Below are 24,391 nucleotides of genomic sequence, written 5' to 3'. Positions count from 1 at the left end.
TGGCCTTCTGCCCTGGGAGTCTGGTGGGCAGCAGGTGTCCTACTCGGTGGGACTGCTGATGGCCAGGGCTGGGCTTCCGGACAGGGAGCTCTGTTCCTTAGCCTAATGCCTCGCACGTAGCTTCTTCCAGGTGTTCCCAGACATTGGGCAAGTTGGGAAATCAGCTGGGGCAGCCAGGGCTGTGGTCACCCCCCAGGAGGGACCAATGGTGCTTTCCCTGGGGACAGCGAGGCTCCAGATGGGATGAGCCTCCCCAGAGGTTGCAGAAGTCCCAAACCCTGTGTGTGTCATTAGCCCTTCGACCTTTCCAAAGTGCGTCCCGTGTGGTGGGAGTGTCATGTTCTGCACACTCTTGCTCTCCTCTATTGAGCGCCGGCTGCATGCCGGTGCAGCTTCAGCAGATGCGCCGGGGGAGGCAGAGAAGGCACTCGGCGCCTCCCAGTTGTGGAGTCGGCCAGGAGCCCCTGGGAAATTCTGGGGTGTCTAAAGGCAGCTGGAGGTCTCCCCTCACCAGGGGTTTGGCCCTGTGACCACCCTTGTGTTGGAGGTGGACAGCATGGCCCCTGGGCCTGTCTTGAAGGTGTGTATTTTCCATCAAGGTTTGGATACGACCAAGAACTCTCCTGCCCCAGTGTATCCTCCCGGGCTCTCTAGAGCACACAGCTCAGGGTACTGTCTGTCACTGGCCTGTGTGTCGTGGAGGGGCCAGGGGGAGGAGAAGGGGCAGAAGAGCTGCTTGCTCCCTACCCACTGCAGCCTGCCCTGGCCTGGGAATCCCTCCTGTCTTCTCCCAGGAGGACACTGGGCCTCTCATCTCACAGCACTCCCCAAGGCCCCACCCCAGCTCTCATAGTGGGCACTGGGGCTAGGCCCTTCCCTTGCCCAGTGGTAGCACATGCAAATCACAAATTGCCCATGTTCTGGGGCTCAGCTAGGGAGAAAGGTGACCTGCCTTCTAAGACAGGAAGGGTGAGCATGGGTGGGGAGATTCTGACCAGGTGGTTCTGATTATTGGATCTGGAGGGACCCAGAGAGCTGACCTCATCCTGAGGGAGGTGGGGCGGGGAATGGTTGAGGGCCTGGCCTGGCCAGGACGCCTGGCTTGGGGCTCTGCCACCTACCTACAGGAAGCTCGAGCAGGCGCCATGGCTGTGGCCTCCCTGGGTGCTCAATGGGGCTGACAGGGTGGTGGAAGGGCAGAAGGGAACTGCTAGGGGCCCCCCATCAGGAGGCCAGGCACCAGGAGGCCCGTGGGAAGCTTTAGCAATGGGCAAACTCCCCCATGCCTCTAAGACACCCCCAGTTTATCACAGTCTCTCTAGAAAAGGGTCCCAGGAAGACAGCACACGTCTGGCAAAGGTCACAGCCCCTCAACCAGGGCTCTCTGCCCTTCTCCAGGCCCAGTCTCCTCACGCGGGCCCACGACCTCAGTCTTCTGCCTGCGGCTCCCAGGCCGCTCAGCCTCCCGGTTCCCTGTGCATTTCCTCCGCCGCCCTGGCTGTCAAGGTCCTGGGAGGGCCTCTGGGGATGATTTATCTGCCACGAAGTGCCGAGCGGCAGCCATCTGGCCGGAGCAGCAGAGCCAGATCTTTGTGTTCCTTCCCATTAGCAACTAGGAGACGAGCTGCAGGCAGCGCAGGACCTCGGCCCCCAGCCCTGCTAACATCTGGAAGCCATTGCTCTGCCAAGTAAACACTGTGTTGCTTAATGAAAGCTGCACTCCCTGACTCCTGCTCTGGATCCCCAGGGGCACAACGGGGTCCAGGAGGCCTCGCTCCCAGGCCGAGCCCTGCAGGGGATCTGGCCTTGCTGTGGGCAAGGGGGTCTGGGTCTGACTCCCCCAACTCCCAAGTGGCCGCTTGTGTGCAGGTGGGCTGCCCATGGTGGGGTCCCTGGGTGGCAACCCTATGTCCCAGCCTTCTCTGTGGCTCAGTAGCCCAAACTGCATCTTCCCTCCACCAGCGCATCCTAGAAGGAGCTTGTAAGAGCCTTGCAACACGGTAGCCCTGGGCTGTCTGGGTAATTGCCGCCACCTCGTCCAGTAGCTCTGCTCAGTCAGGGTTCCCTCCTGAGGATGGACAGTGGTCACAAGAGTGCCTCCATGCTGTTGGGGAGTGGCTCTGCCCCCCTTCAGCTGGGAACCCTGCTGCTCCTCCTAACAGTCACTGCCCCATGGAAGAAGAGCCTCTTCCCCCTCCTCGGCCAAGACAGGTGGGACTTTTTCAAGAGACACATTACTTAGAAAGCTGGGCAGACATAGAAGAATGAAGTAGCTCTAAGTATAAAAACAGATGAGTTTTCAGAACACTGAATTCTTATGCTGTCATAACTGAAATCTTGCCACATATGTTTTAGCTCAGTCTGAACAGAACATACTCATTTTCTAAATCTCCGGCAATTCTTTCAATTCCTTTCTTTTCCCCTTCCCTTCCACGGAAGATCACGTGGTAGGTGGGGCTGAAGCCCTGATTCAGAGCCAGCCTGGCTGACAGGTCGCCAGCACGAGACCACAGTCTGATCCCGTACCTGGGGCAGACCTTGCTAATCTATAACAGAACTTTTCATGACTGAGACTGAATGTGGCTCCAGAACATTTTTTTGAACAGCATCCAGAAGCCACTCGAGTTGACTGGAATTGGTAGGTGACAATGTACCTCTGTGCCTGCTCAGGTATTGGTTCAAGTCATGTGAACTATTTTTTTTTTTAAAGAGAGAGTGAGAGAGAGAGAGAGAGAGAGAGAGAGAGAGAGAATTTTTTTTTAATATTTATTTTTTAGTTCTCGGCGGACACAACATCTTTGTTGGTATGTGGTGCTGAGGATCGAACCCGGGCCGCACGCATGCCAGGCGAGTGCGCTACCGCTTGAGCCACATCCCCAGCCCCTCATGTGAACTATTAACTTAAAAATAATTTTTATTTTGAAAATTACTATGAAAAATTCATACCTATCAAGAGATCCAACCTTCGTTAACATTCTTTCTCAACATGCTTTATCTCTATACTTTTTGTGCCCACAAATAATTTATCACGTATTGTTTTTCAGTTTTGGGGATCAAACTTAGGGCCTTGCACATTGATCAGCAAATGCTCTACCACTGGGTCACTCCCTACTCCTAGCATAGATTTTTTTTTTTTTGTACTGGGGATTGAACTCAGGAGCACTCCACCACTGAGCCACATCCCCAGGCCCCTAGCATAGATTTCTAAAGAAAAAGAATTATCCACCAGAGCCTACAGTATTATCAAATAAAATTAATACTACTTTCTGAGCATCATCAGGTTCCTGGACTGCACTGGAATTGATCTAATTTCCTCAGGATTTTTTTTTTTTTTAATAGCAGTGCTATTAAATCAAGTTCTGTACATTTTATTCCATTGTTATGTCTGTGCAGCCTCCTTAAACCTGGAGCCATCTGATGAACTAAGTTGCTGAGGGGCGTTGGTTCTGGACTCATCTGACTGTGTCCTATGGTGTCACTGACCTTCCCTTTGTCCCTCCCTTATTTCCTGCCCCAGCTGGGCTAGTCTGAGGCCCTCGTTGGATGAAGGCTGACATTCTTGGCAGGAACGCTTTGTGGTTGGTGCTGTGTGTACTTTGGTGACATCACATCAAGAGACAAATCGTGTCTGTCTTGCTTTTGCTGATGAGAAGCTTGATTATGGGTTAAGGTGTCGAAAGCCGGGGGCTGGGTGTCGCAAGGCCCCGTTTTCCCCCTATGACTCCTGCGGCCTGGGGGGAGGCCTGGCTCCCAGCAGCCCTCGCCTGTGGATCCCTGCCCGGATGCTCTTACACAGGTTTCCAGAGCCACGGTTTCCTAATTCCTTCGTCCCTTCCCTGTTATTAAGTGGACGTCCTCCCAAGAGGAGCCTGCGTTCCTCAGCAGGGTGCTCTGGCTACTCTGAAGCACACATCCCCATTGAAAAGGCAGGAATCACTAGCAGTGGTTTTAGGAAGTCACTTGCTGTGGTGGCAAGGACAGTTTTACTGTTTCCATTTTACTTTCCCTTTTCCCAGTACCCTTGGGGCACACGGATTATATAATTCAGTATGTTTCAGTCATTCTTTTTTGGGTTCAAGTTGTCCCAAATTTAGCCAGTGGGCTGCCTGCAAGCTGGTTCCCATGTCCTTTTCTGTGTCCCCATTCGTCTTTGAGAACTTCTTTGCTTTATGGAATGACCAATTCTTGCAGGCTTACCTTGCCAGTTACTGCCCCAGACCTGGAAGTAGCCATTCTCCAAGGAACCCCGGTGGGCAGTGGCACCTAAAAGCCCCAAACTGGCCCTACTTGTGATCATTGAAATTGGGATCTGGGGACCATGCTGCCTGTCTGTCGTCTGTCTGAGTTTATACTATTTCTAATTCAAATTTCATACTGCAGAGTTTGTTAGCTTATTTGGTTATATGCTCGTAGCTGTCTTATATTTGGCTATAAAATAAATTCCAGATTGGAACATTTTAGCACCTTCACTTTGTTTGCTTTATCCTACGAGATACAGAGTTTCCAAATCACGATGCTGATAGTTCTGCCAACTTGAAACCTCCAGATACACCTTTGCAGATCTTCTGTCCTCAGCCATCTTTACTCTGCTGAGGAAGCTGGCTGACGGGCTGGGGTCGGGGTGGGGGCTTCTGAAGACACCTGGGCTCTTCTCTCTGTGGTGCTGGTGCCCGGTAGGGAGCTGTCCAGTGCACTTGGTGACTTTTCCTTCAGCTTCAGGGTGCCCACAGGAAACTTCTGGAGGTAATGGGCCTGGAAAGAGGTAATTGGCTCGCTCTTGAGAGGTCTTTCTTCTTTCCTGATTTCCTTGCTGGACTCCGGGAAACCTGACTATCGCAAAGGAGGAGGTGTGAGCTGGGGAGGGAAGAGGACTGGGCTGTCTGGAAGGTGACCCTGAGTTGAACCTGATGGCCCATTCAGGAGGCAGGATTCCTACCAGACTCAGACACAGGCCACAGGTGCTTCCTGAGCACCCTCTGTGTCACCCTGTGGGCTGGAGGCTCAGACCCCCGGGTACAGCAGAGGGCCTCTGGCCCTGTGGATCTCCCGGGTCAAGAGTGAAGAGAGCATTGGCTAAGAGTTTCCTGCTGCTGTAGCAAACCCCCTGTGACCAGCCGGTTTATGAAGACTAGAAGTTGGTCTGGCTCCTGGTCCTGGAGGCTGGCATGTCTGAGAGCCTGGTGCCACGGCATCTGCTCGGCATCTGGCGAGGGCTTCCTGCTGCTTCGTGACATGGTGGAGGGCATCGCGTGGAGGGCCACACAGCCTGCCAGCTGGAGTCTGCCTTCCTCTTCCTCTAAAGCCACCAAAGCTGTCATGGGGCTCCGCCTTCGTGACCCCATCTGACCCAAGTTACCCACAGAGCCCCCTCCCAACACCATGAGCACACCGATCCGGGACCAAGTTTCCAGCTCATGAGCTTCTGGGGGACACGTGGAATGGCAGCCAGCACGGGGCCCACGAGTGTGAGTGACTGGGGTGCAGATGGATGCCAGGAGGACACCCAGGAGACGGACTCCGTTTGGAATCGGAGAGGCTGCCTCAAGCCAAGACAGGAAGCATCCTGGGCGCGGGTCAGCAGGGAGGGTGGCAGCCAGGGGACTGGCACGAGTGCGGGGTGCTGCCTGTGGGTCCAGCACAGCAGGCCTGGGGAGAGCCGGGTTCAGCCACCTGGCATCAGGTGGCCGGGCTGCAGGGCATGGGCCTTGGGGGCCATGTCAGGATTTATAGAGACTAAATGATTGGGTGAAGTTCATCTTGGGCTATTTGAAGTGCTATTAACGTGGGTCTGTGCACACACAGCGGGGTGTTCCCCAAGAGTACCCATGTGGCTTGGGATCGTAGGCAGAGGGTCTTGACGGCTTATCTGATTTTCAATGCAACTGGCCCAGAACATGCAAGATTCTAGAACGAATAAGCAATTGCTGCACTCAGGTGTCTGTGTGACGTCGCCCGCTCACTCCTGTTTCCGTGGGTGTGGGAGAGACTGAGGCTTTCCAGCAGAGCCTCTGGGTCTTACCCGAGGACCCAGCTTACTGGGGGAGCACGGCCTGAGTTCCATCATGGACCACCTGGATCAGGCAGATTCCAGGTCTCCAGTGTTCCTCCGGGTGCAGGAGGACTGGGAGAACTTTCTGGAGGAGGTGTTAGGTGCCGAAGAAGCTGTCTTCCCTGCTGAGGGTCAGCTCCTTCGCCCCACCCCTGCTGAGCCCTCTGGATGGCCTCACTCAGGTGTCACCATTCAGAGCCCACGGAAGCCAGGAGGGCAATAGGGCGGGAACCCCGTCTTCTAGAGGACAGTGGGGAGTGGGCGGCTTTACGGTTTGGATGTGAGGTGTCCCCCAAAAGCTCATGTGTGAGACAATGCAAGAAGGCCTGCAGGAGAAATGATTGGGCCATAGCCTTAACCTAATCAGGAATTAATCCTAACTGGAGGAACTGAGTGGTAACTGAAGGCAAGAGGGGTGTGGCTGGAGGACGGGGTTCATAGGGGGCAAGTCTTTGGGGTATGTATTTTGTAACTGGAGAGTGGAGACTCCCTCTCGGCTTCCTGGCCGGGTCCCTAGGCACAGCAGTGAGATCGCTGCCTAGCAGTGGACTTGAGCCCCTGGGGCGGCTTGTAGGGGCGGGGGGTCAGATTCTGCCCACAGCTGCAGCCGGATTCAAGGGTGCCTGTGGCATCCATTTCCACCTGTCCCTCCCAGGTGCTGAAGTGGGTGGAGTCGGCCATCCAGGCCTCCAAGGTGCACCTGCTGTCCACAGACCACGAGGAGGAGGGCGAGCACACGTGGAGGATCCCATTTGACCCCAGCCTGAAGGAGGTCACCGTCTCGCTGAGCGGGCCTGGGCCTGAGATCGAAGTCCGGGACCCGCTGGGTATGCTCTGCCCTTTGGACCTCAGTCCTAGCTGAGCTGGAAACCTAGGCTGTGACAGACTGGGGTCCAGAAGTGGGGGTGGGTGCCGAGTGGATCAGAGAGGGTGCCCCTGGTGCCCGGGAAGGAAGAGGCTCATGGCACCTGAAGGTGGACACTGGGGTCAGTTCCTGGGAAGGCGGAGGCTGGTGTCTGGTGGACTGTGGGTTCCCGGAGACGGGGTGGAGTGCGGACTGAGCACTGGGCGCTTCCACAGGGAGGATCCTGCAGAAGGACGAGGGCCTCCACGTCCTCCTCAGCATTCCCGACTCAGCCAAGGTCGTGGCCTTCAAGCCTGAGCACCCTGGGCTCTGGTCCATCAAGGTAGGGCTGAGGCTGCAGGCGGGTGGCGCCCAGCTTCCCTGAGCCCAACCACCCTCCTCCTGCCTCCCGGGGAGCCTGGGACGTGGGCAGGGACTTGGTCTATCAGGAAGTGGGGGTGCCGAGGACAGGAGGGGCATCCTGCTTTGCACTGATGACAGGAAGTGGAACGGTTTGGCAGGAATTTGGGAACACTCAAGAAGGGCTTGGGGAAACAACTTCAGAGTTGGGGGGGGTGGGTGAGCTGGCTCTGGGCTCAGAACTTTGTCCTATGAAGAATGTGTGAAAGAGGCAGGGGGAGTTTTGGGGGAGGCTGGGGGACAGGGCTGCAGGGCACCTACTGTTATCTGCCAGGTGTTGTAAGCCAGGGTCTAGGGTGAGCTCCACAGAGCAGCCTGGGATGGAGCAGCCGCTGCCTTGGAAGGGTGTGAGCTCCTGCTGATTGAACAGGCATTTATTGAGCACCTACTTGGTGCCAGGCATTATGGTAGGTGCTGGGTGAAGGGTGGCACTGACCGCCTGCCTTTCCACTCAGAGCACCTTTGAGCCCAGAGCTCTAATGCTGATGGGGAAGGGGGCAGACAGGGCTGGCCCATGTTGGAGAGAGCTGAAGGGTGGAGCCGCTTCTGGAAAGAGGTTGGGTGTGAGCTGGGACTGCTTCTCCTTCCCCTGGGAGTGGAGAGTGCCACGTGTGTGCAAAGGCAGGAGAGCCACAGCTGGCACAGGGCCAGGCCAGGTGAGGTTGGTGGCCTCCTGGCTGGCGCTGGGGTGCTGGGTCAGACACCTGCTGACATGGGCCGGGACCTGTGCTAGGTCTATAGCAGTGGCCGCCATTCTGTGAGAATCACGGGCATCAGCAACATCAGCTTCCGAGCCGGCTTCTCCACACAGCCCTCCCTGGATCTCAACCACACCATCGAGTGGCCCTTGCAAGGTACGGTGTCCCTCCTGCAGGCAGGCGCTCACTCAGGAAGTGGTGGAGGCTGGCGGCAGGCTGCCCACGCGTGACCACAGAATGGGCCCCGCAGAGGGGGAAGCTGGGACCTCAGGGATAGACACTGGGCTCTGGGCCAGCTCCTCTCCACCGGCCCCAGCCCAGGTGATATAGTGACATTTTCCTTAAGAACATCCTCCCAGCCCCCAGAGGCTCCAGGAGACTCATTTTCCCGTTTACTACTGAGTGTCCCTTTTACTCTTCTCCTTTCTTTCTGCCAAAACTTGTCTGTCTGTCGAGAGTCCCACGGCCTCAGTCCTGCGCGAGCATCGGGGAACTGCTTTTGAGCTGACGGAATGAAGGTCCTGGGGACCTGTGGATGCCTCTGAGGCTGGTGGAGGCTGCACGAGCCGGGAGTGGGGGACATTGAAGTTGGGGGCTTGTTTTCCTGAATGGAAGCCACCCGCCAGGGTCTGAGGATGTGTGAGGCCTCCACAGACAGGCAGGCGGGGCTTCTGGCCAGGCGGTCCTGAGCTCTGTGCCAGAAAGTACCATCTGGAGGCGGGTCGGGGTCCCAACTTACAGTCTGAGAAGCATCGTCCCTTGCCGTGGACCATTCAGAGGGTGCTGCTGGGATTAGCTCAGAAGGGAGACGGGGAGGGGCCTGGACGACGTCAGAGCACTTTGGACCAGTAAGGAGGGACCCAAGTGGCACGTGCCAGTCCTGCCAGCAGTCCCACCTTCGGAGAGCAAGGGAGCTGGGAGCTCTCTGTCTGCTCTGCCAGAACCAGAGCAGGGAGAGCAGGCACACTGTGGTCCTCCTCAAAAGCCAGAAGAGGAGAGGAACTCCAAGGGTGGGGCGTTAGTGGGGACTGATCGCGACCTGTTTCTAGGGCCAGTTCCTGGTGGGAGGTGAAGGAAGCTGCACGGGGCCCTCTGGGATGCCAGACATGTTTGGGAAGATGAGAAACAGCAGGGCAGGCGCAGGCCAAACAGTCACCAGCACCTGGGCCCAGGGCTGGGGACACTGGGCGTGGGGTAGGGTGACACCTGGATCTCGGGGAGCAGGCGCTGCACTCCGGTGGCCGGGGGTTGGGAGGGCAGTGAGGTCAGCACCGGGGCGCTTCACTTCCCAAAGCAGTCAGGGCCTCTGGGTTCTAAAACGCCCTTTCCAAAAAGTGAGGTGAGGCATTCCAGGGACCACACCTCCAGGGCTGCCCTTGAGGATCTCTGAAGAGAAAATGTTGATATCTGTGGGAAAGGGAGGCGTCTGACAGAAGCTCCCAGATCAGCTAAGGAAATTATGAAACCCAGATCCAGCTCTGTGTCCTGGGCTGACGGTGGGGAAAGCACCTCATTTCCGTCCAGATAGAAAAGCCAAGCGGAGCTGAGCAGGGCAGAGGGAGGCAGAGCCCAGGCCCCCCCCGCCCAAGCTGAGCCTACTTCCTGAAGCTTGACGGTCAGCACCAGAGGTCACGGGCTGGGCGAGAGGCACGTCCCTCCCCAGTCCTGCCCCACCAGGTCTGTGTCTGCAGGGGGCAGGGGGACAAGGGTTGGATGGACCCCAGTGTTTCAGGACCACGGACAGCACCAAGTCCCCTTTCTCCCTGACCCACCCCCAGCAGGAGCTGGCCAGGGGTAGATGCTGAAGTGAGGGAGCAGGCGCAGGGGGCCCAGCAGGCTGGGCTCCTGAGCTGTGGTTCAAAGGCCCCTGGATGGCGGACCCCAACCCAGGAGGACTGCGGAGACCAACCCAGATGCGGGCATCTTGTTCCTCGCCCTCCCCCTGCAGGGGTGCCCATCTCCCTGGTGATCAACTCTACGGGCCTGCAGGCGCCTGGCCGCCTGGACTCCGTGGAGCTCACGCACCACTCAGGGCGGCCCCTCCTGACTCTGCCCGCCCGGCCCCTCTCCAACGGCTCTGCCCAGCAGCTGTGGGGCGGACCGCCCTTCCACGCGCCCCAGGAGCGCTTCTATCTCAAAGTGAAGGGCAAGGACCATGAAGGAAATGCCCTGCTCCGAGTCTCTGGCGTTTCCTACAGTGGGGTGGCCCCAGGTGAGTGGTTGGCCCTCTGGTCCCCCAGCTCCCTGGCTACTCAGAGCCCCGTTTCTTCCTGGATGCCACCCTACCTGGGCCACATTAGGAAACGTTTGCTCAGTACACTACTGTGGACAGCTGTCCCCTGCAAGGCATTAGCTTAAATACTGAGATGCTCCAACGTGGCCCTCGGCTCAACGGTTTAAAACAAAGACATCTGTCCACCCGTCCATTCATCCATCCATGCATATCCATCCACCCTTCCATCCACCCACCTACTCATCCATCCATCCTACCCACCCCTCCACAATCATCCACCCACCCCTCCACACATCCTTCCACCCACCCTTCCATACACCCATCTACCCACCCACCTACCCATCCATTCACCTACCTGTCCACCAATCTGCCCACCCACCCACCCACCCAGCTATCGACTTTCATTTGCAGTGTCCACTGTGCATCAGCCATGGTACTGGGCGCCGTGGGCACCACATGGCAGGGCAGATGTGGGTGCAGGCTCTTCTATCATCACAGTCACTGTCTGATCAGCAGCACGGGGACATTACTTCTCATCACCATTTCCAGGACTTGCCACGGGCTTGTCCTGGGCCACACACCTGCCCTGTGCTGGCTCACTGCTCACAGAGGTTCTGAGACGTGCCCGAGACCCCCACAGAGGAGTGCTGGGATGTGGATGGACCACCTCTGTGAGCTCTGAGGTGTCCCCGTCTACAGATGAGTAGGCGGACCAGGCTCCACAGGCTCAGGCTCGCAAGGGCAGCTCTCAGGTGCTCAGGACCCCCTCGGGGCGTGAGCCTGTGCACGGCTCTCCTCAGGTGGCAGCTGCTGTTCCCCTCTTGTCACTGCAGGAGTGGGGCGTCTGTCATCTGGATTTTGGCCTGCTGGGCTGACCCCACAGAGGCTGTGGGATGCTCCCTGTGTCTCTGAGGTCTCATCACCCGGGTGGGGGGCTCCCAAAGGGCAGCAAGAGCTTCAACTTCCTGAGCTGCCCCTGTCCTGGGGCGGGATGGGGATCACTGGCCACTGGGCCCTCTCTGGCCTCATTGTCTTCCTCCTGCCACTGCCCGACCCTGGAGGTGCCTGGGGGAGCTCACGGGGCGGGCGGCTTGACATCCACGCATTTCTTCGTAGGGATCCCCTCAAGGAACTGTTCCTCTGTCCTCTCCAAAAGGGGTGCGGGCAGGGAGGACATCCTCCTGAGCTGCCCACAGTGCCCCTGGTGGAGAGGACTTGAGGACCTGGGGGGCACCTGGGGGCCTCCTCTTGTAGCCTCTACTGCTTGCTGTGCTTCCCGGGCCTCTTCCCATGGTCTTTGGAGGCTTTAGGAGAATCTTCTGGAAGGACTTTCGGCAGGACTTTGCCCTGCTCCTTTAGCTGGACCAGGGTCTGGACTTCGCTCTGGGCGTTGGTCTCCGTCTCAGCCTGGGTGGGAGGGGTGGGGCTGGGGTGGGGTTTTCTTCCTCCTGCTCCAGGTCTGGGGGGTCGGAAGTGCCCCTCGCATGGGCAGCTCTGGGTTGGGGATGCGGGGTGGACCTGGAGTCCCTGGGCCCTGTGGGCTTCTGGAAGAGGGAGCGGGGCTGGCCGCAGAGCTCCGCAGGCGGGGAGCATGGCTGCTGCACACCCTGAGGCTGCGGCTGCGGGCCCAACAGCCCTGTCCCCTGGGAGGTGGCAGGAAGCCTGGAGCATGATGTCACCACCACCTCCTCACCCGCTCATGCTCCGAGGAGGTCTGGTGCATTGTCTCACCCTCGGAGCATCCTGTGGCTCCTCTCCCTTCTGGTGGGGCCGGGGTGGGGGGGGTGGGGGGGCGAGAGGCTGGAGCACCCTGGGCTGCGGGAGGGGAGCGCCCAGACTGAAGGAATTCCAAGAGCTGAGGCAAGCGCATGTGTCACCACAAGACCAGGGTCAGGGAGGGGGGCAGTGGTGTCTGGTGGGGGCCCCAAGGGGCTCATTGCAAGCTGTGAGACTTACTGAAGTCTTGTTTTATCTAAAAAATGCGTGTGAATTTTGAATTCGCAGCCATGGTCCAACTGTACTTATTTTAAAATGAAAAAAAAAAAAGTTTCTCCAACAAATATGGGCAGGCTGACCCTCCAGGCAGAGGCACGGTGGCAGGACCCCTCCCCCCCCCGGGGGAGCCTGATGCAGCCTGGCGGCCTCGTGCCAGAGTGCAAACTGGCCCTGTGCCTTGTCCTGTGCCCTGTGGCCTTGAGATGGGGAGCCTTCTCAGATACCAGATGCCACTCCGGCGGCCATCGAGGTGCTTGGGGGCCCCGTCAGTGCCACGGTGCCCCACCTTTGCAGAGGTGGAAACAGGCTGCAGGGGACGCGCTGCCCCTGGGGAGCACTGATTCTTGGAGCCCAGGGCTGAGCCCCCACTGGCCTTCACCTTCTGGGGCCTCCCTGTGGGGTCTCCGTGGCTGGGCTGCAGAGGACAGGCTTTCAGGGCTGCCAGAGATCTCTGAGCCCTGGTCCTCACCTGCAGGTGCCCCCCTGGTCAGCATGCCACCTCGGATCCATGGCTACCTGCACCAGCCCCTGCTGGTCTCCTGCTCTGTGTACAGCTCCCTGCCTTTCCGGCTTCAGCTGCAGCGTGATGGCGCCAGGCTGGGCGAGGAGAGGCACTTCCAGTGAGTGACGCCTGGCTGACTGTCCCCTGCCACAGGACTCCTGTGCAGCTCTAGAGAGATCTCAGGGGGGTGGGTGGCAGGAGAAGGACCTTGTTCTTGGTCATATTATCTTCCTGGGTAGCCCCCCTGAGAACTTCCAGCACCCCCTGGGGTGGAGGAGGGGTACGCCTGAGGCTCCCCTACTTCTAAGCTGCCACCCCAACATTGGTGGCCTTCCTTAGCTCCTGGAAAACTTAACCCACGGGGGGCCCAGCTATGGGAGTCAGGTGTCCCCGGCCCCCCTCCTTGTGAATGGGAGCCTAGAATTCAGAGAGGGGCGGGCCTTTCTCAAAGTCACACAGCATATTGAGAAATTCGCATGCTCTGGGGTGCCTGCCTCTCATTCTCCCTGAGGATTTGGGGTCTGTCCTCCTAGCTGGGCAAGTTTGGGGGCCTGGCTGAGGTCAGCGTGATGGTGAGGTCTGTTCTCGGCAGGGAGTCGGGAAACAGCAGCTGGGAGATTCCCCGGGCCTCCAAGGCGGAGGAAGGCAGCTACGAGTGCACGGCGGTCAGCAGGGCTGGCACCGGGCGGGCGAAGGCCCAGGTCGTTGTCACAGGTCTGTCCTCGCCCTACCCCACGCCCTCCCCTCTCTCCCGACCCTCCCTCTAAGATTCCTCCCGGCAGGTCTCCGTTCATGGGTGGCTCACTGACCGCCGGCGGACAGGGACTGTCCCTCCCCCGTGGTGTGGTGTCCGACGGCCACCTGCCTGCCGCCTGCCCTCAGGCCTCTCCCCGGGCCCTGGCGTGGGGTCTCAGTGGGAGGAAGCTCAGGCACTCCAGCTGGGTCACTGTCCTGCCGGCCCTCGTCCCACCCTGACCTCTTGGTTTGTCATTTGGGCTTGGCCAGCCCCAGGCCCTCTCGGGGGCCACCGTCCCTCATTGCAGTCCCCGTCCTTGTGTGCCCCAGGCCCTGCCAGAACAGCACCTTCGAGCTGCGGAGGATCAGAAATGCCACAAACCCTCTCAGAATAAAATTGACTTTATTTTTAAAAATGGCAGTCTCGGCTCTGCAGGGAAGAAACCAGACTGCGGGGCTCTGCATCCGGGTCTTAAGGAGAGCTGGGTGTGCCCCCGTGGGGCTGGGGCAGGGCTGGGCTGGAGCACCTGGAATCCCCAGGGCGCAGCATCCTCACCTGTTTACTTTCCAGCCTTGTTCTGTGTTTGCATCTTCACGAGGACGAAGTCATCATAGATGCCTTCCAACCCAGGTCTTCTTCTGCTTTTGGTGGTGGAGATGAAACCCAGGGGTGCTCTACCCCTGAGCTCCTTCCTCAGCCCTTATTTGGGGCAGGGTCTTGCTAAGTTGCTTAGGGCCTCATTAGATTGCTGAGGCTGGCCTTGAACTTGGGATCCTCCTGCCTCAGCCTCCTGATTTGGTGGGATGACAGGCACGGCCACCGTGCCCAGCAGTGATCCCATTTACCACTTCACGGCACAGCAGGGGTGTTTCAGTGGTTTAACGACGAGTACAGGAAAGTAGAACAGTGCAGCTGCTGTGCCGGTCACTCAGACTCAACCCTCACTAACTCGGGTTCGGCTGCATTTGCTCTTTTTGGTTTTGTTGAAATATTTTAAACTGAATGATAAGCATCCGGACACTTCCATCCCCTAACAACAGTGGATGGTCCTGTGTAGCAAAGTTTCCGGATCACACCTGGCAGTCATGCCATTCAGCTGTTGTCCACAGTCAACTGTCCTCATTTGTTCCCAGAGTGCCATCGCCCATTGGTTTCTAGGACGTCGTTTCTCATGGCCACAGAGCATGCGTGTGCTTGGCATGTGCTTGGCGTGTGGCTGTTGGGGTGCAGCCCTTGGCTGGTCGTCAGGCCCTGGTGCCTGTGCTGCGAAGTCTCTGGTCTTGGCCCGGTGCCCTTTGCTCCGGGTGGTCCATGTTTGCGGCAGGGGTCTCATTCCTGGGAGCACCCTGCTGTGGGGCGGGATGGTCTCAGCGGCTCTCTGTCGGCTGCTTCTCCAGGCCTTGTTCCCTGGGTGGAGTCCCCCGCCTCAGCCTGCGTCCTTCCTGTTGCTGCAGATCCCCCACCGCAGCTGGTCCCTGGCCCCAACGTGACTGTGTCCCCCGGAGAGACCGCCGTCCTATCGTGCCAAGTCCTGGACAAAGCCCCCTACAATCTGACGTGGGTCCGGGACTGGCGGGTCCTGCCAGCCTCCAGGGACCGAGTCACCCAGCTGGCCGACCTGTCCCTGGAGGTCAGCAGCATCATCCCCAGTGATGCTGGACGGTACCAGTGTGTGGCCAGCAACGCCAATGGGGTCACCCGGGCATCCACCTGGCTCCTGGTGCGAGGTGAGGCTCCTCCTGCTGCTGTTCTCCCCAAGGTCGGCCCTCCATGCCGCCCGGCGTCCATCCTAACAGCCTACCTTTCCACCCCTCTGTCCACACAGCGTCTCTGGTGGGCAGCAGCAGCTTTTTCAATGTGTTCAGAACCTTTAGGGAAAGAAGATTCTGTAGCCGCCTAGCCAAAGCCTAGTGCTTCTTGCTGTTTGGAAGTTCATTCTAACCTCTAACCTAAACGTCTGCTGCTGTAGACCCAGCCAGTTTCACTGTGTCTTTTCCTTTTCCCACGGCCTCCCTCTGCCCCAATGTACTGGAACCTGTGGAAGTGCAGAGACCAGCTCTGAACGGCGCAGAGGGGGCAGCAGAAGGAGCACCCCTGGGGTTTTTACGGCCTGGGTGTGGCCCGTGTATCCCCAGGACTTAGCAGACCCTCTTCCTGGGTGCTGTTTCTCCAGGCATAAGAATGGACTATTTAACAAGCATTTCCTGTGCCCCTGACCCGGCATGGAGCCTGGGGCGTGTTGAGCGGGGTTCAGAGGCCCTGCGGGGACAGGGGAGCCTCTGGGGGCGCCTGCGCCTCACGGTCTGTCTGCTGAGACTCCTGAGCGCCAGGAGGAACCTGGGGCCACTCTAGGGCAGGCCTCGGGGTCCAGCTGGAGGTCACTGGAGCGAGACCGACCCCAGCCCTGGCCACTGCCTGACCTCTCCTGAAGCCTCCCGGGGCACCCGGATCAGGCACCCTCTGCAGGCAGGGGGTTTCCAGCCGGGCATCAGGGCCTGTGGCTGGACGGCCACCTGGCCTCCGGCAGCCACCAGGGATCCAGGCCCTTGGCCTTTGCTCCCTCCATCTCACCTCCATCTGCGGCTGGGGAGGGTGGGGCTGGGCACCGGGGACAGCCCTGTCGGCTCGCGCCATCTGTCGCTCTGGGCCACAGAGGCCCCGCAGGTCAGCATCGACACCAGGTCCCAGCACTTCTCCCAGAGCGAGGAGGTGAAGATCAGCTGCTCGGCCTCGGGGTACCCCACACCCCACATCTCCTGGAGCCGAGAGGGTCTGGCCCTGCAAGAGGACGGCAGGTGAGGGGCCCGGGACACAGAGCCTGGCAGCAGGGGCACAAGGACCCCCCTGGGCCTTGATCTGAAGGTGGGGAGTGGCGTTGCTCTTCCTTCCTCCTGGGACCAGCTAAGACTTGGGAACATCACCACTTTGTTGATGTAACAGTGCCACAGTGTGGTTAGGAGCTCAGGCTCCAGAGGCCAGCTCTGCCCTTCAGGCTGTGTGACCTTGACCAATTTGCTTTCCCTCTCTGAACCTCATGAATTAAAAAAGAAAATGTAAAGTGCTTAGCACTCAGCTTGGCCCGGAGAAGGTCCCCAGTGCAGAATGGCAGTCACCAGCAGGGCTAATTTGTTATTAACGATGGAGTTACTCCTTATGTGACCAGCATGTTTTCATGGCTTGACTCCAGAATCCAAGTGGACACCCAGGGGACCCTGACCATTGGGGGGTTAGCCCCTGAGGATGCTGGGAATTACAGCTGCCAGGCTACCAACGAGGTTGGCAGAGACGAGGAGACGGTCACCCTCTACTATACAGGTACTTGGGCCACTGCTCTCTGCAGGAGGGACCTCCCTCCCTCCTGTCCCCACCTTTATTGAGCCTCTGTGATGTGGCAGGCCCTGGGGTCCAGCTGTGTGCCAAGCCCCCCGTCCAGAGGAACCTACATTCTGGCGGGAGGCTCAGGGGAAGTGCCACTGGGCAGATAGGGCGCAGAGGTGCCCGGCACAGAGCAGGCGGGGGTGTGGGGTGGGGCGGGGCGAGGCGGCTGCTCTGTGGCCGGGAGGGGAAGGCCTGGGGTGGTCTGGGGGGGAGCCCTGGGTCGGGGAGGTCTTCCCCTGGGCCCTGTGCGGTTGGTCCCACCCTGTCGTCTGCCCACGCAGAGCCACCGTCCATCTCCGCCGTCAATGCCGTGGTGCTCGCAGCCGTGGGGGATGAAGCTGTGCTGGTGTGCAAGGCGTCTGGGGTCCCCCCACCCCGAGTCATCTGGTATCGAGGTGTGTGGGGTGGGGAGTGGCCCTGGGGTGTGGGGGGTCCCAGCGGGGGTCCGGGAGAGCCAGCTGTCTCCAGCAGTCCCCACCGCTGTGTCCACGGGGCTGGCCCAGGACTGGTGAGCCCCAGGCTGGGACCCAGATTTGGATTCTGGCTCCCTGGATGACCTTGGGCAAGTGGCTGGGCCTCTCTGAGGCTCGACTTCCTCATCTGGGAAGCGGGGAGCCGCTGTGGTCAGCTGTGAGGATCAGATGGGCCCCTAGGTCGCCAGGTCAGGCAGCGGGCTGTGCTGTGCCCCGAGCAGGGGTGACGGCCGCGTGATGGTCTAAGGAACAGGACAGAGAGTTGCTCTGGGCTCCAGGGGAGCCGGGGATGGGGGACTTGCTGGACAGGGTACTGCACTGAGCTCCTTCTCCACGTCAGCCAGGGTCCCCATCAGGCCTGGCTGGGCAGGGAGGGGAGCTGGTGTCAACGGGGCCGAGCTACAGTTGGGGAAGAGGGACAGTTTCTGAAGTTGGGCAGAGGGAGGGTCACACAGCAGCATGGACGCGCACCATGCCACTGACCCGCACACCCATCAGGGCTAAGACGGCCCAGTTCAGGCCACGGGTGTCCTACCCACTGGGACACAGAGTTGAACAGAAGAGGGTGTCAGTATCAGGGAGACCATTGGGCCTCAGGCCCTGGGGGACACGGGTGGCTCAGGAGGCCTTCCTGGGGGGACCTCAGAGAAGCAGGCATGGGAGGACATGGTCACCTAAGGGCTCCCTGGGCCCCTCCAAGAGCAGGTCTCAACCTTAGTGGGGACCAGGCCCAGGGAAGGGAGGCCCCGCGTGGAGCCCTTGGGTGACAGGCCTGCCTTGTTGGGGACTGGCTGAGCCCAGGCCTGGTCAACAGAGGGGCGCAGGGAAGGTCCGAGACCCCGAAGGCCTGGGCCCAGGGACCTGAAGCCCCCTCCCGGCCTGTGGAGATACCAGGGTCAGGGAGCGGCCGCAGCCCCAGACCCCGGCCCCTGCTGACACCCTCCATCTTGGTCCAGAGGGTCTGGAGATGATTCTGGCCCCTGAGGCCTCCAGCTCCGGGAGGCTGCGGATCCCCGCGGCTCGGGAAAGGGACGCTGGCGTCTACACCTGCCGGGCCGTCAACGAGCTGGGCGGTGCCTCTGCGGAGATCCAGCTGGAGGTTGGACGTGAGTACGCCTGCCCTCTGCCCCGCCCTGTCCTCCTCCAGATGGCCTTCTCAGAAGGTGCCCTGTGACATGGCTCCCGGAGGGCAAGTGAGTCGGGGGAGAAGAGGGACACGGAGGGTCAGAGAAAGCCCAAGAGGAAGCCACAGTCCTTGTGGCCTGCCAGCCTTGAGCGTGCAAGCATCATGTCCACCGTGTCCTGTGGTCACTCAGGCCAACCCTGGGCAAGAGACCCACGAGGGCGTGAGCAGCAGGAGGCTGGGGTCTCTGGGCCGTCCTGGGGGCTGACCAGACCCCGGGGCCTTGGACTTCCTGTCTGCACCCTGGGCTGGCGGGCTGCCTCCAGCTGCGTTGGGGGGGGGGGCGAACAGCACAGGGTGGGTGGGTGGGGGCCGCGAGACCCCTGTGGACGGGGAGTCTGCATTCCTCCGTGGATGGTGGGTGGCCTTGGCTGTGGTCTCGTGGTGGCTGAGTTCCCGGCCTGGTTCTGGGCACTGGGACTTGACAGGCAGCCGTGGACACAACTCCTGGGCACACTGAGTCGTGACAGGTGGCCGCGAGGACCAGCCGCAGCCATGGCAGAAGAGACGGGTGGGAGTTCTCGGGGCACAGAGAGGGGCTGTGCTTGTCTGGGCGGGTGGGGACCAAGGGTCCCAGGAGGGCGAGGCCCTGGCTGGAGGAGCCCGGTCTGGAGGTCTGCCCCGGAGGCAGGGCTGGGCATGTCCTGTGGCCTCCTTCCTTTGTCATTCATTCCAACACGAGGTCGGCAGGTGCCTGTGTGCTGGGCCCTGTCGTGTTGGGGACACAGTGGCAGGTGAGACACAGCCCTGCCTTGGTGTTGGTCAGGGGCCCAAGCAGGCAGTCAGGCTGGACGATGTAGGGGGACATGGAAACCCCTGGAGTTGACCCGCAGCGGGGCTGGGAGGGCTTCCTGGAGGAGGGGATGTTGGAGCTGAAACTGGAAGCCACCAGATAGGTGAGGAGAGGAGAATCGTCCCAGGCAAAGGGGACAGCGTGGGACAAACTACCTGCACAGGGAGCAGGCAGGGAGCCATCCTCCAGGGAGCTGCCTCGGAGTCTGGGCATCGTCCTGGAGGGCAGTGGGAAGCTCAGGGTGGAGAGTGATGTGCCAGGCCTCCCCTGTGGTGTGGCTGGGCCCAGGGGCTGCCGTGGAGCCCTGGGAGCCACCACTGCCCGGTGTCTGCCAGCTCTGTGCCATTTCTGGTGCCCGCTTGGCTCATCCTCACCGCCCTTGGTGTTGGGCCCCCATCTCCCCTTCACAGAGAGGGTGAGTGGGTTGGCCAGGTCACAGAGCTGGTAATGGCAGAGCTGAGATGCTGGGCCCTTGACCCCTGGCCTTGGTCCCATGCTGTCCTGCAGGTGAGCTTGGACAGCCCTCTGCTCTCCGGCCCCTCATTGGCAGATGCCCCTGAGGTGTGCAAATGAGAGATGCGGGGGGCCTGTGACATGGGGGCTCTGAGCAAGCCACTGTCCCTGTATGGACTGGAAGATGCAGGTGACGGTGCCCGGGAGGCTGGGCGTGGCTCTGCTGTGGGCAGCCAGCCCTGGCTCTGCATCTGTTCTTCTCAGCAGAACCTTGTTTCCTTGGGCGCCAGGTCCGGGCCTGCCCTGTCGTGCCCTTTGCTGACTTCTGTTGGCCCTGAAGCCGCTCCCTGGGTCGGAGGAAGGAGGCGCTGGCACCCAGGGAGGGCTTCTGGGAGATGGGGTGGCCCTGCCGCTGTGCCCTGGGCCGGGCCAGCCTGGCAGCCGTGGTGGGAAGTCAGATCCCTCCTCTCCCGGGGCAGCTGGGGTCTGGCTTTCCTGCCAGGCAGGGAGCAGGGGGTCCTGGGCCCACTTCCTGCTGTCCAGCTGGGAACGGGCTTCCTGATGGTGCTTGCGGTGCAGGAGGGAGGCAGCCCCCTGTCCCTGAGAGCAGGTGCCTGCTGTGGGGCAGCCTGCAAGGACTCCTGGGGATTGTACTCAGGCACTCCACCACTGCGCCCCATCCCAGCCCTATTTTGTATTTTTAATTTAGAGACAGGGTGCTTAGTGCCTCGCTGTGAGGTTGGCCTTGAACTTTCGATCCTCCTGCCTCAGGCTCCCCAGCCACTGGGATTACAGGCGTGGGCCACCTCGTCCAGCTGCAAAGAATCTTTTGTTTTTGCAGTGCTGGGGACAGAACTGGGGTCTCGTGCCTGCTGGGCCAGCACCCACCACTGAGCCATGCCCCGTCATCTTCTGGGCCTGGCATCTGCCAGTGGGGAGTCCTGGGTCCACATCCAGTAACTGACCCCCAGGGCCCTGCTTTCCTTATCTGTGTGTGGGGTCGTCGTGACCGCCTCGCTCACGGGGTCCTTGAGGGGCACCACGCCTGTCCCAGTTGTCGTGGACTGAACCACGGTCAGCCTTGCCTCTAGTGCCAGGCCAGGGGGGTGGAGGGCCTCCCCATGGCACAGTGACTGCATCCTCAAGTCAGGTCCTGGACAAGTTACCTTTCCCCTCAAGTCCCCTGTCTTTTGTCTTCTTGTTCCGGTCTCTGCTTCTTGCCCTGACCTGGAGCCTTCCTGTGGGCCATCAGGGCCAGGGGTACTTCCCCCAGCCCCAGGCCAGCCTGAGGGCAGGGAGAAGAGAGCTGGGCCCTGTGGTGCTGTGGTCCCCGGGCACCTCTCTAGCAGGCAGCAGGTGCAGAGTCCGAGTGCCCTTAAGTTTAAAGGCCCCTGACGACGTTCCAATTGTAACTTTTTTAAAAATCAGAATTAAAAATGAGGAATGGTGAATAAAGATGAGCCGGGAGTGGTTCTGTGCCAGCGTAGTTAGAAAATGGTCCCCAATCCTCCTTTTGAAGGAAGACACCCTGAAAGTCACCCAGGCAGCCTCCAGGCCCCCTTGCAGGGCCTCCGGGGGATGAGTCCTCGGGGACGGCGGGGGTGCGAGTCTCTGTGGGGCACCCTCCCCTCCTCAGGGCCAGGTGCCCACAACCGCGCCCTCCGAGTGCCGGCCTGAGGCTGGGCCTCCCCAGGTCCACGTGTCCAGCTGCCAGGTCCTGGGGCCTGAGTGTCTCCCTCATCCTGGCCAATCCACGTCAGGCTGGGCTCTCTGGAGCTGGCTCTGTCCTCATGTCCTGCCCCAGGCTCCGAGCCAGGCCTGCAGGGATGCTCGTCAGTGACCGAGCCCTGGGACCTCAGGCACGGGAGCCAGGGTGAAAATAGTCACCTCTTTCCAGAGGGGACACAGCCCAGAGTGGCCAAGGGCTCTGTCCAGGGTGCCCAGGGGCAGAGGCAGATGGGGGCTCTGACCAGGCCTTGGCCTTCAGGCCAGTGTCACTTGCTCCCAAAGGAGGGGATGAGGTGGCAGAGGGTTTCCATCTCTGTCACCTCAGTATGGTCCTTAGCATCATGGGGATTTTTCTCTCTGGAAAATCCCAGGGAAAGGAGCCCGAGGGGGACCGCTGGCCTGGTGTGTGCACTGCGGGGCTCTGCAGAGGCCTCCCTTCCCTCTGAGCCTCTACCGCAGCCAGGCACTCCTGGGGCAGCCTCCCTGCCTCCCTCCTCCCACAACAGTGCTGCCTGTTGCTGGTCAGGCCTCTGGGTCCCCAGGGCTGGCTGGTAGGAGTTGGGTGGGAGCCCGCTGCACTGACCCTCAGCCCCCAGAGCCTGTCACGGGCCTGACTCGCCCTGCCTCCCTAAGGCCCTGGCTGCTGCAGCAGAGCCCTACTGACGGGAGCGTAACCAGGGACACTTGTGTCTCCTGGTTCTGGAGGCTCCGAGTGGCTTCGGGCTGGTTCTGCGGGGCCTGTCCTGGAGGCAGCTGGCCGCCTACTCGCCGTGTCCTCACGTGGCCTTTCCTTGGTGCAGAGAGAGGAAATGAGGTCTCTGGGGTGTCTTCTTTTAAGGGTGCTAACCTCATATGGGGTTCCCACGCTCATGGCCTCACCTAACCCTGATTCCTCCCAGGGCCCCACCTCCAGGGTCATCACCCTGGGGGAAGAGCTTCAAAAGGTGAGCTTTGGGCTAGGTGTGGTAGCTCCCACCTGTAATCCCAGGAACTCAGGAGGCTGAGGCAGGAGGATTGCAACTCTGAGGCCAGTCTCAACAATTTACCAAGACCCTGTCTCCAAGTAAAAAACAAAAAAGATGCAGGGGTGTCGCTCAGTGGTGCAGGCTCTGGGCTCGATCCCCAGTGCCCCAAACAGCTTGGGGTTCAGCCCAGAGCAGATGAGGGTTAACTCACTCAGCCCAAGTTCTCAGTTCTGTGAGTATGACAGTGAATTTGATGCAGGTGCGTTAGCATGGTGGGAAGTCATAATCCAGAGCTCAGATGTCCTTTGTATAAGTTTCCGTATATGTGGAAACATAGAAGACATGACTCTTCTGCCCCGGTACCCACAGGGCACCGCTGTTGCTCAGGTGACGTTCCTGAAGCCCAGCCTCATCTGGATGACAGGGCACAGTGGGCTAGCAGGTGGGCTCCCACTTGAGCCCAGGAAGTCCCTCCTGCTGCCGAGGTGGGAATGGGTGCGAGGGGGAGGGGGGGCAGCCAGGGGCTAAAGGGGAAGTGAACAGGACGAGGACGAAGGCATCACTGCTAACAGGTGGACAGGGAGCAGGACTGGGACAGGCCGAGGACTGGGGAGCCTGGGTCAGTCCAGGGGCAGCTCGACTCCGCCTCAGGGGCTCAGCGAGAGGTCTGGCTTGGTGGTGTGGCCAGTGGGGCTGAGGTCGGGGCATGGACAGGGGCCAGGCTGCCCAGGGAGCCCAACAGGAGGACCTGGCCATCTGTCAAGGTGGCCAGACCCCCGTCCCCTCTCCCGCTCCCAGGCAGGTGGCAGGCATTCTTTAGCAGGCCATACCCGGGCTGCCCCCTGCAGTGCCTGTGGGCCAGAGCCTCTCTGGGGAGCCCTGGTACTGCTGACTGCACCCTCCTGTCCCGGGACCTGCCCAGGGCCCGGAGGGAGGGCTGCTTCTGGGGATTGCTGAGAGCCATTGCCAAGCAGGAATGACGCATCGAAATTTCCTTGCCACTGTACCCCATGTTGTTTAGAGGAAGGACTCGTGGAAATGGACTTGCCTTGGACATTCGCTGTGACATTGCATGTATGCTTGAGTAAGGTGACCTTGCTCAAGGACCAGGGCGGATCCCGCTTCTTGGGTTTAGGGCGGTTCCAGGTTTAAGGTGTACCCTGGGGTGGGGGGGGGAATAGGGCGTATCCTGCTGCCTCAGGCACGCCCGATCCTTGAGTTCCCGGTTGAGTTCTCATGGGATTCAGAAAGTATTTGGGATTCAAAGCCTGGTACATGAATTTTGCGCCAGAACGTGGATTTCCCCAGAAGGTGTTTGTAGAGGGCCGGTGTGAGTTCGGGAACAAAGAATTGCTGTTTGAATCTACAAAGTTGTGAGTGGCTCGTGATTTTCTGCCCAGCCAGACTGCGGCATTTGGTGGCCCGTGTGGGGATCGAACCCGCGACCTTGGTACGCTGGCAAGGAAATTTCGATGTGTCATTCCTACTTGGCAATGGCTCTCAGCAGGGGATGAGATGGGTGGCGCCTACCCACGGTCCTCACCAGGTCTGCGGTGGGTCACTAGGAGTCTGCGTGGGGAGGGCCCAGTGCCCATCTGCACCTGGAGGGTTGGACTGAGGGCCTTCAGTTTGGTGTCTCCCAAGGGTTCTGGGGTCCTGCCCATCTGGAGATTCTGGGGGCGGTGGCTGTGCAGACCCCTAGGCACAGCTCTGGACAGGGTCAAGGGCAGGACAGCCAGATCTGGGGTTTGGCTTCTGTGGGATTGTCTCCTACAAGAAGCTGGGAGAGATGAGTGTGGCTCTGGTTGGGATGCCTGCCATGCTGTCCCCAGCACCTCACGGGTCAGAGGGGTGGAATGAGAACCAGGCTTTAGTATGGGTTACACCTGGCTCTGACCCCAGCTCTGCCATTGACTTGGAGCTGTGACCTAGGGCAGGTTC

At 60.0% G+C, this 24,391-nt stretch overlaps 1 protein-coding gene across 2 annotated transcripts in view; it reads left to right on the top strand.

The window, feature by feature from the left end:
* Positions 1–24,391, top strand: part of HMCN2 (hemicentin 2) — a 125,663-nt gene that overhangs the window by 15,102 nt on the left and 86,170 nt on the right. For both annotated transcript variants that reach the window (XM_081279124.1, XM_081279125.1), the window contains exons 5-15: positions 6,705–6,876; positions 7,130–7,236; positions 8,047–8,167; positions 9,960–10,223; positions 12,715–12,859; positions 13,334–13,455; positions 14,932–15,204; positions 16,131–16,272; positions 16,665–16,792; positions 17,137–17,250; positions 18,285–18,434. In XM_081279124.1, the coding sequence (XP_081135250.1) occupies positions 6,705–6,876; positions 7,130–7,236; positions 8,047–8,167; positions 9,960–10,223; positions 12,715–12,859; positions 13,334–13,455; positions 14,932–15,204; positions 16,131–16,272; positions 16,665–16,792; positions 17,137–17,250; positions 18,285–18,434 (1,738 nt within the window). The remainder of the gene's footprint in view (positions 1–6,704; positions 6,877–7,129; positions 7,237–8,046; positions 8,168–9,959; positions 10,224–12,714; positions 12,860–13,333; positions 13,456–14,931; positions 15,205–16,130; positions 16,273–16,664; positions 16,793–17,136; positions 17,251–18,284; positions 18,435–24,391) is intronic.

Source organism: Spermophilus citellus, assembly GCF_964194105.1.
Source record: "Spermophilus citellus genome assembly, chromosome: 2".
NCBI classification, from domain to species: Eukaryota; Metazoa; Chordata; class Mammalia; order Rodentia; family Sciuridae; genus Spermophilus; species Spermophilus citellus.
The sequence above is the reverse complement of the archived record's forward strand: the minus strand, read 5'-3'. Positions and strand labels throughout refer to the sequence as shown.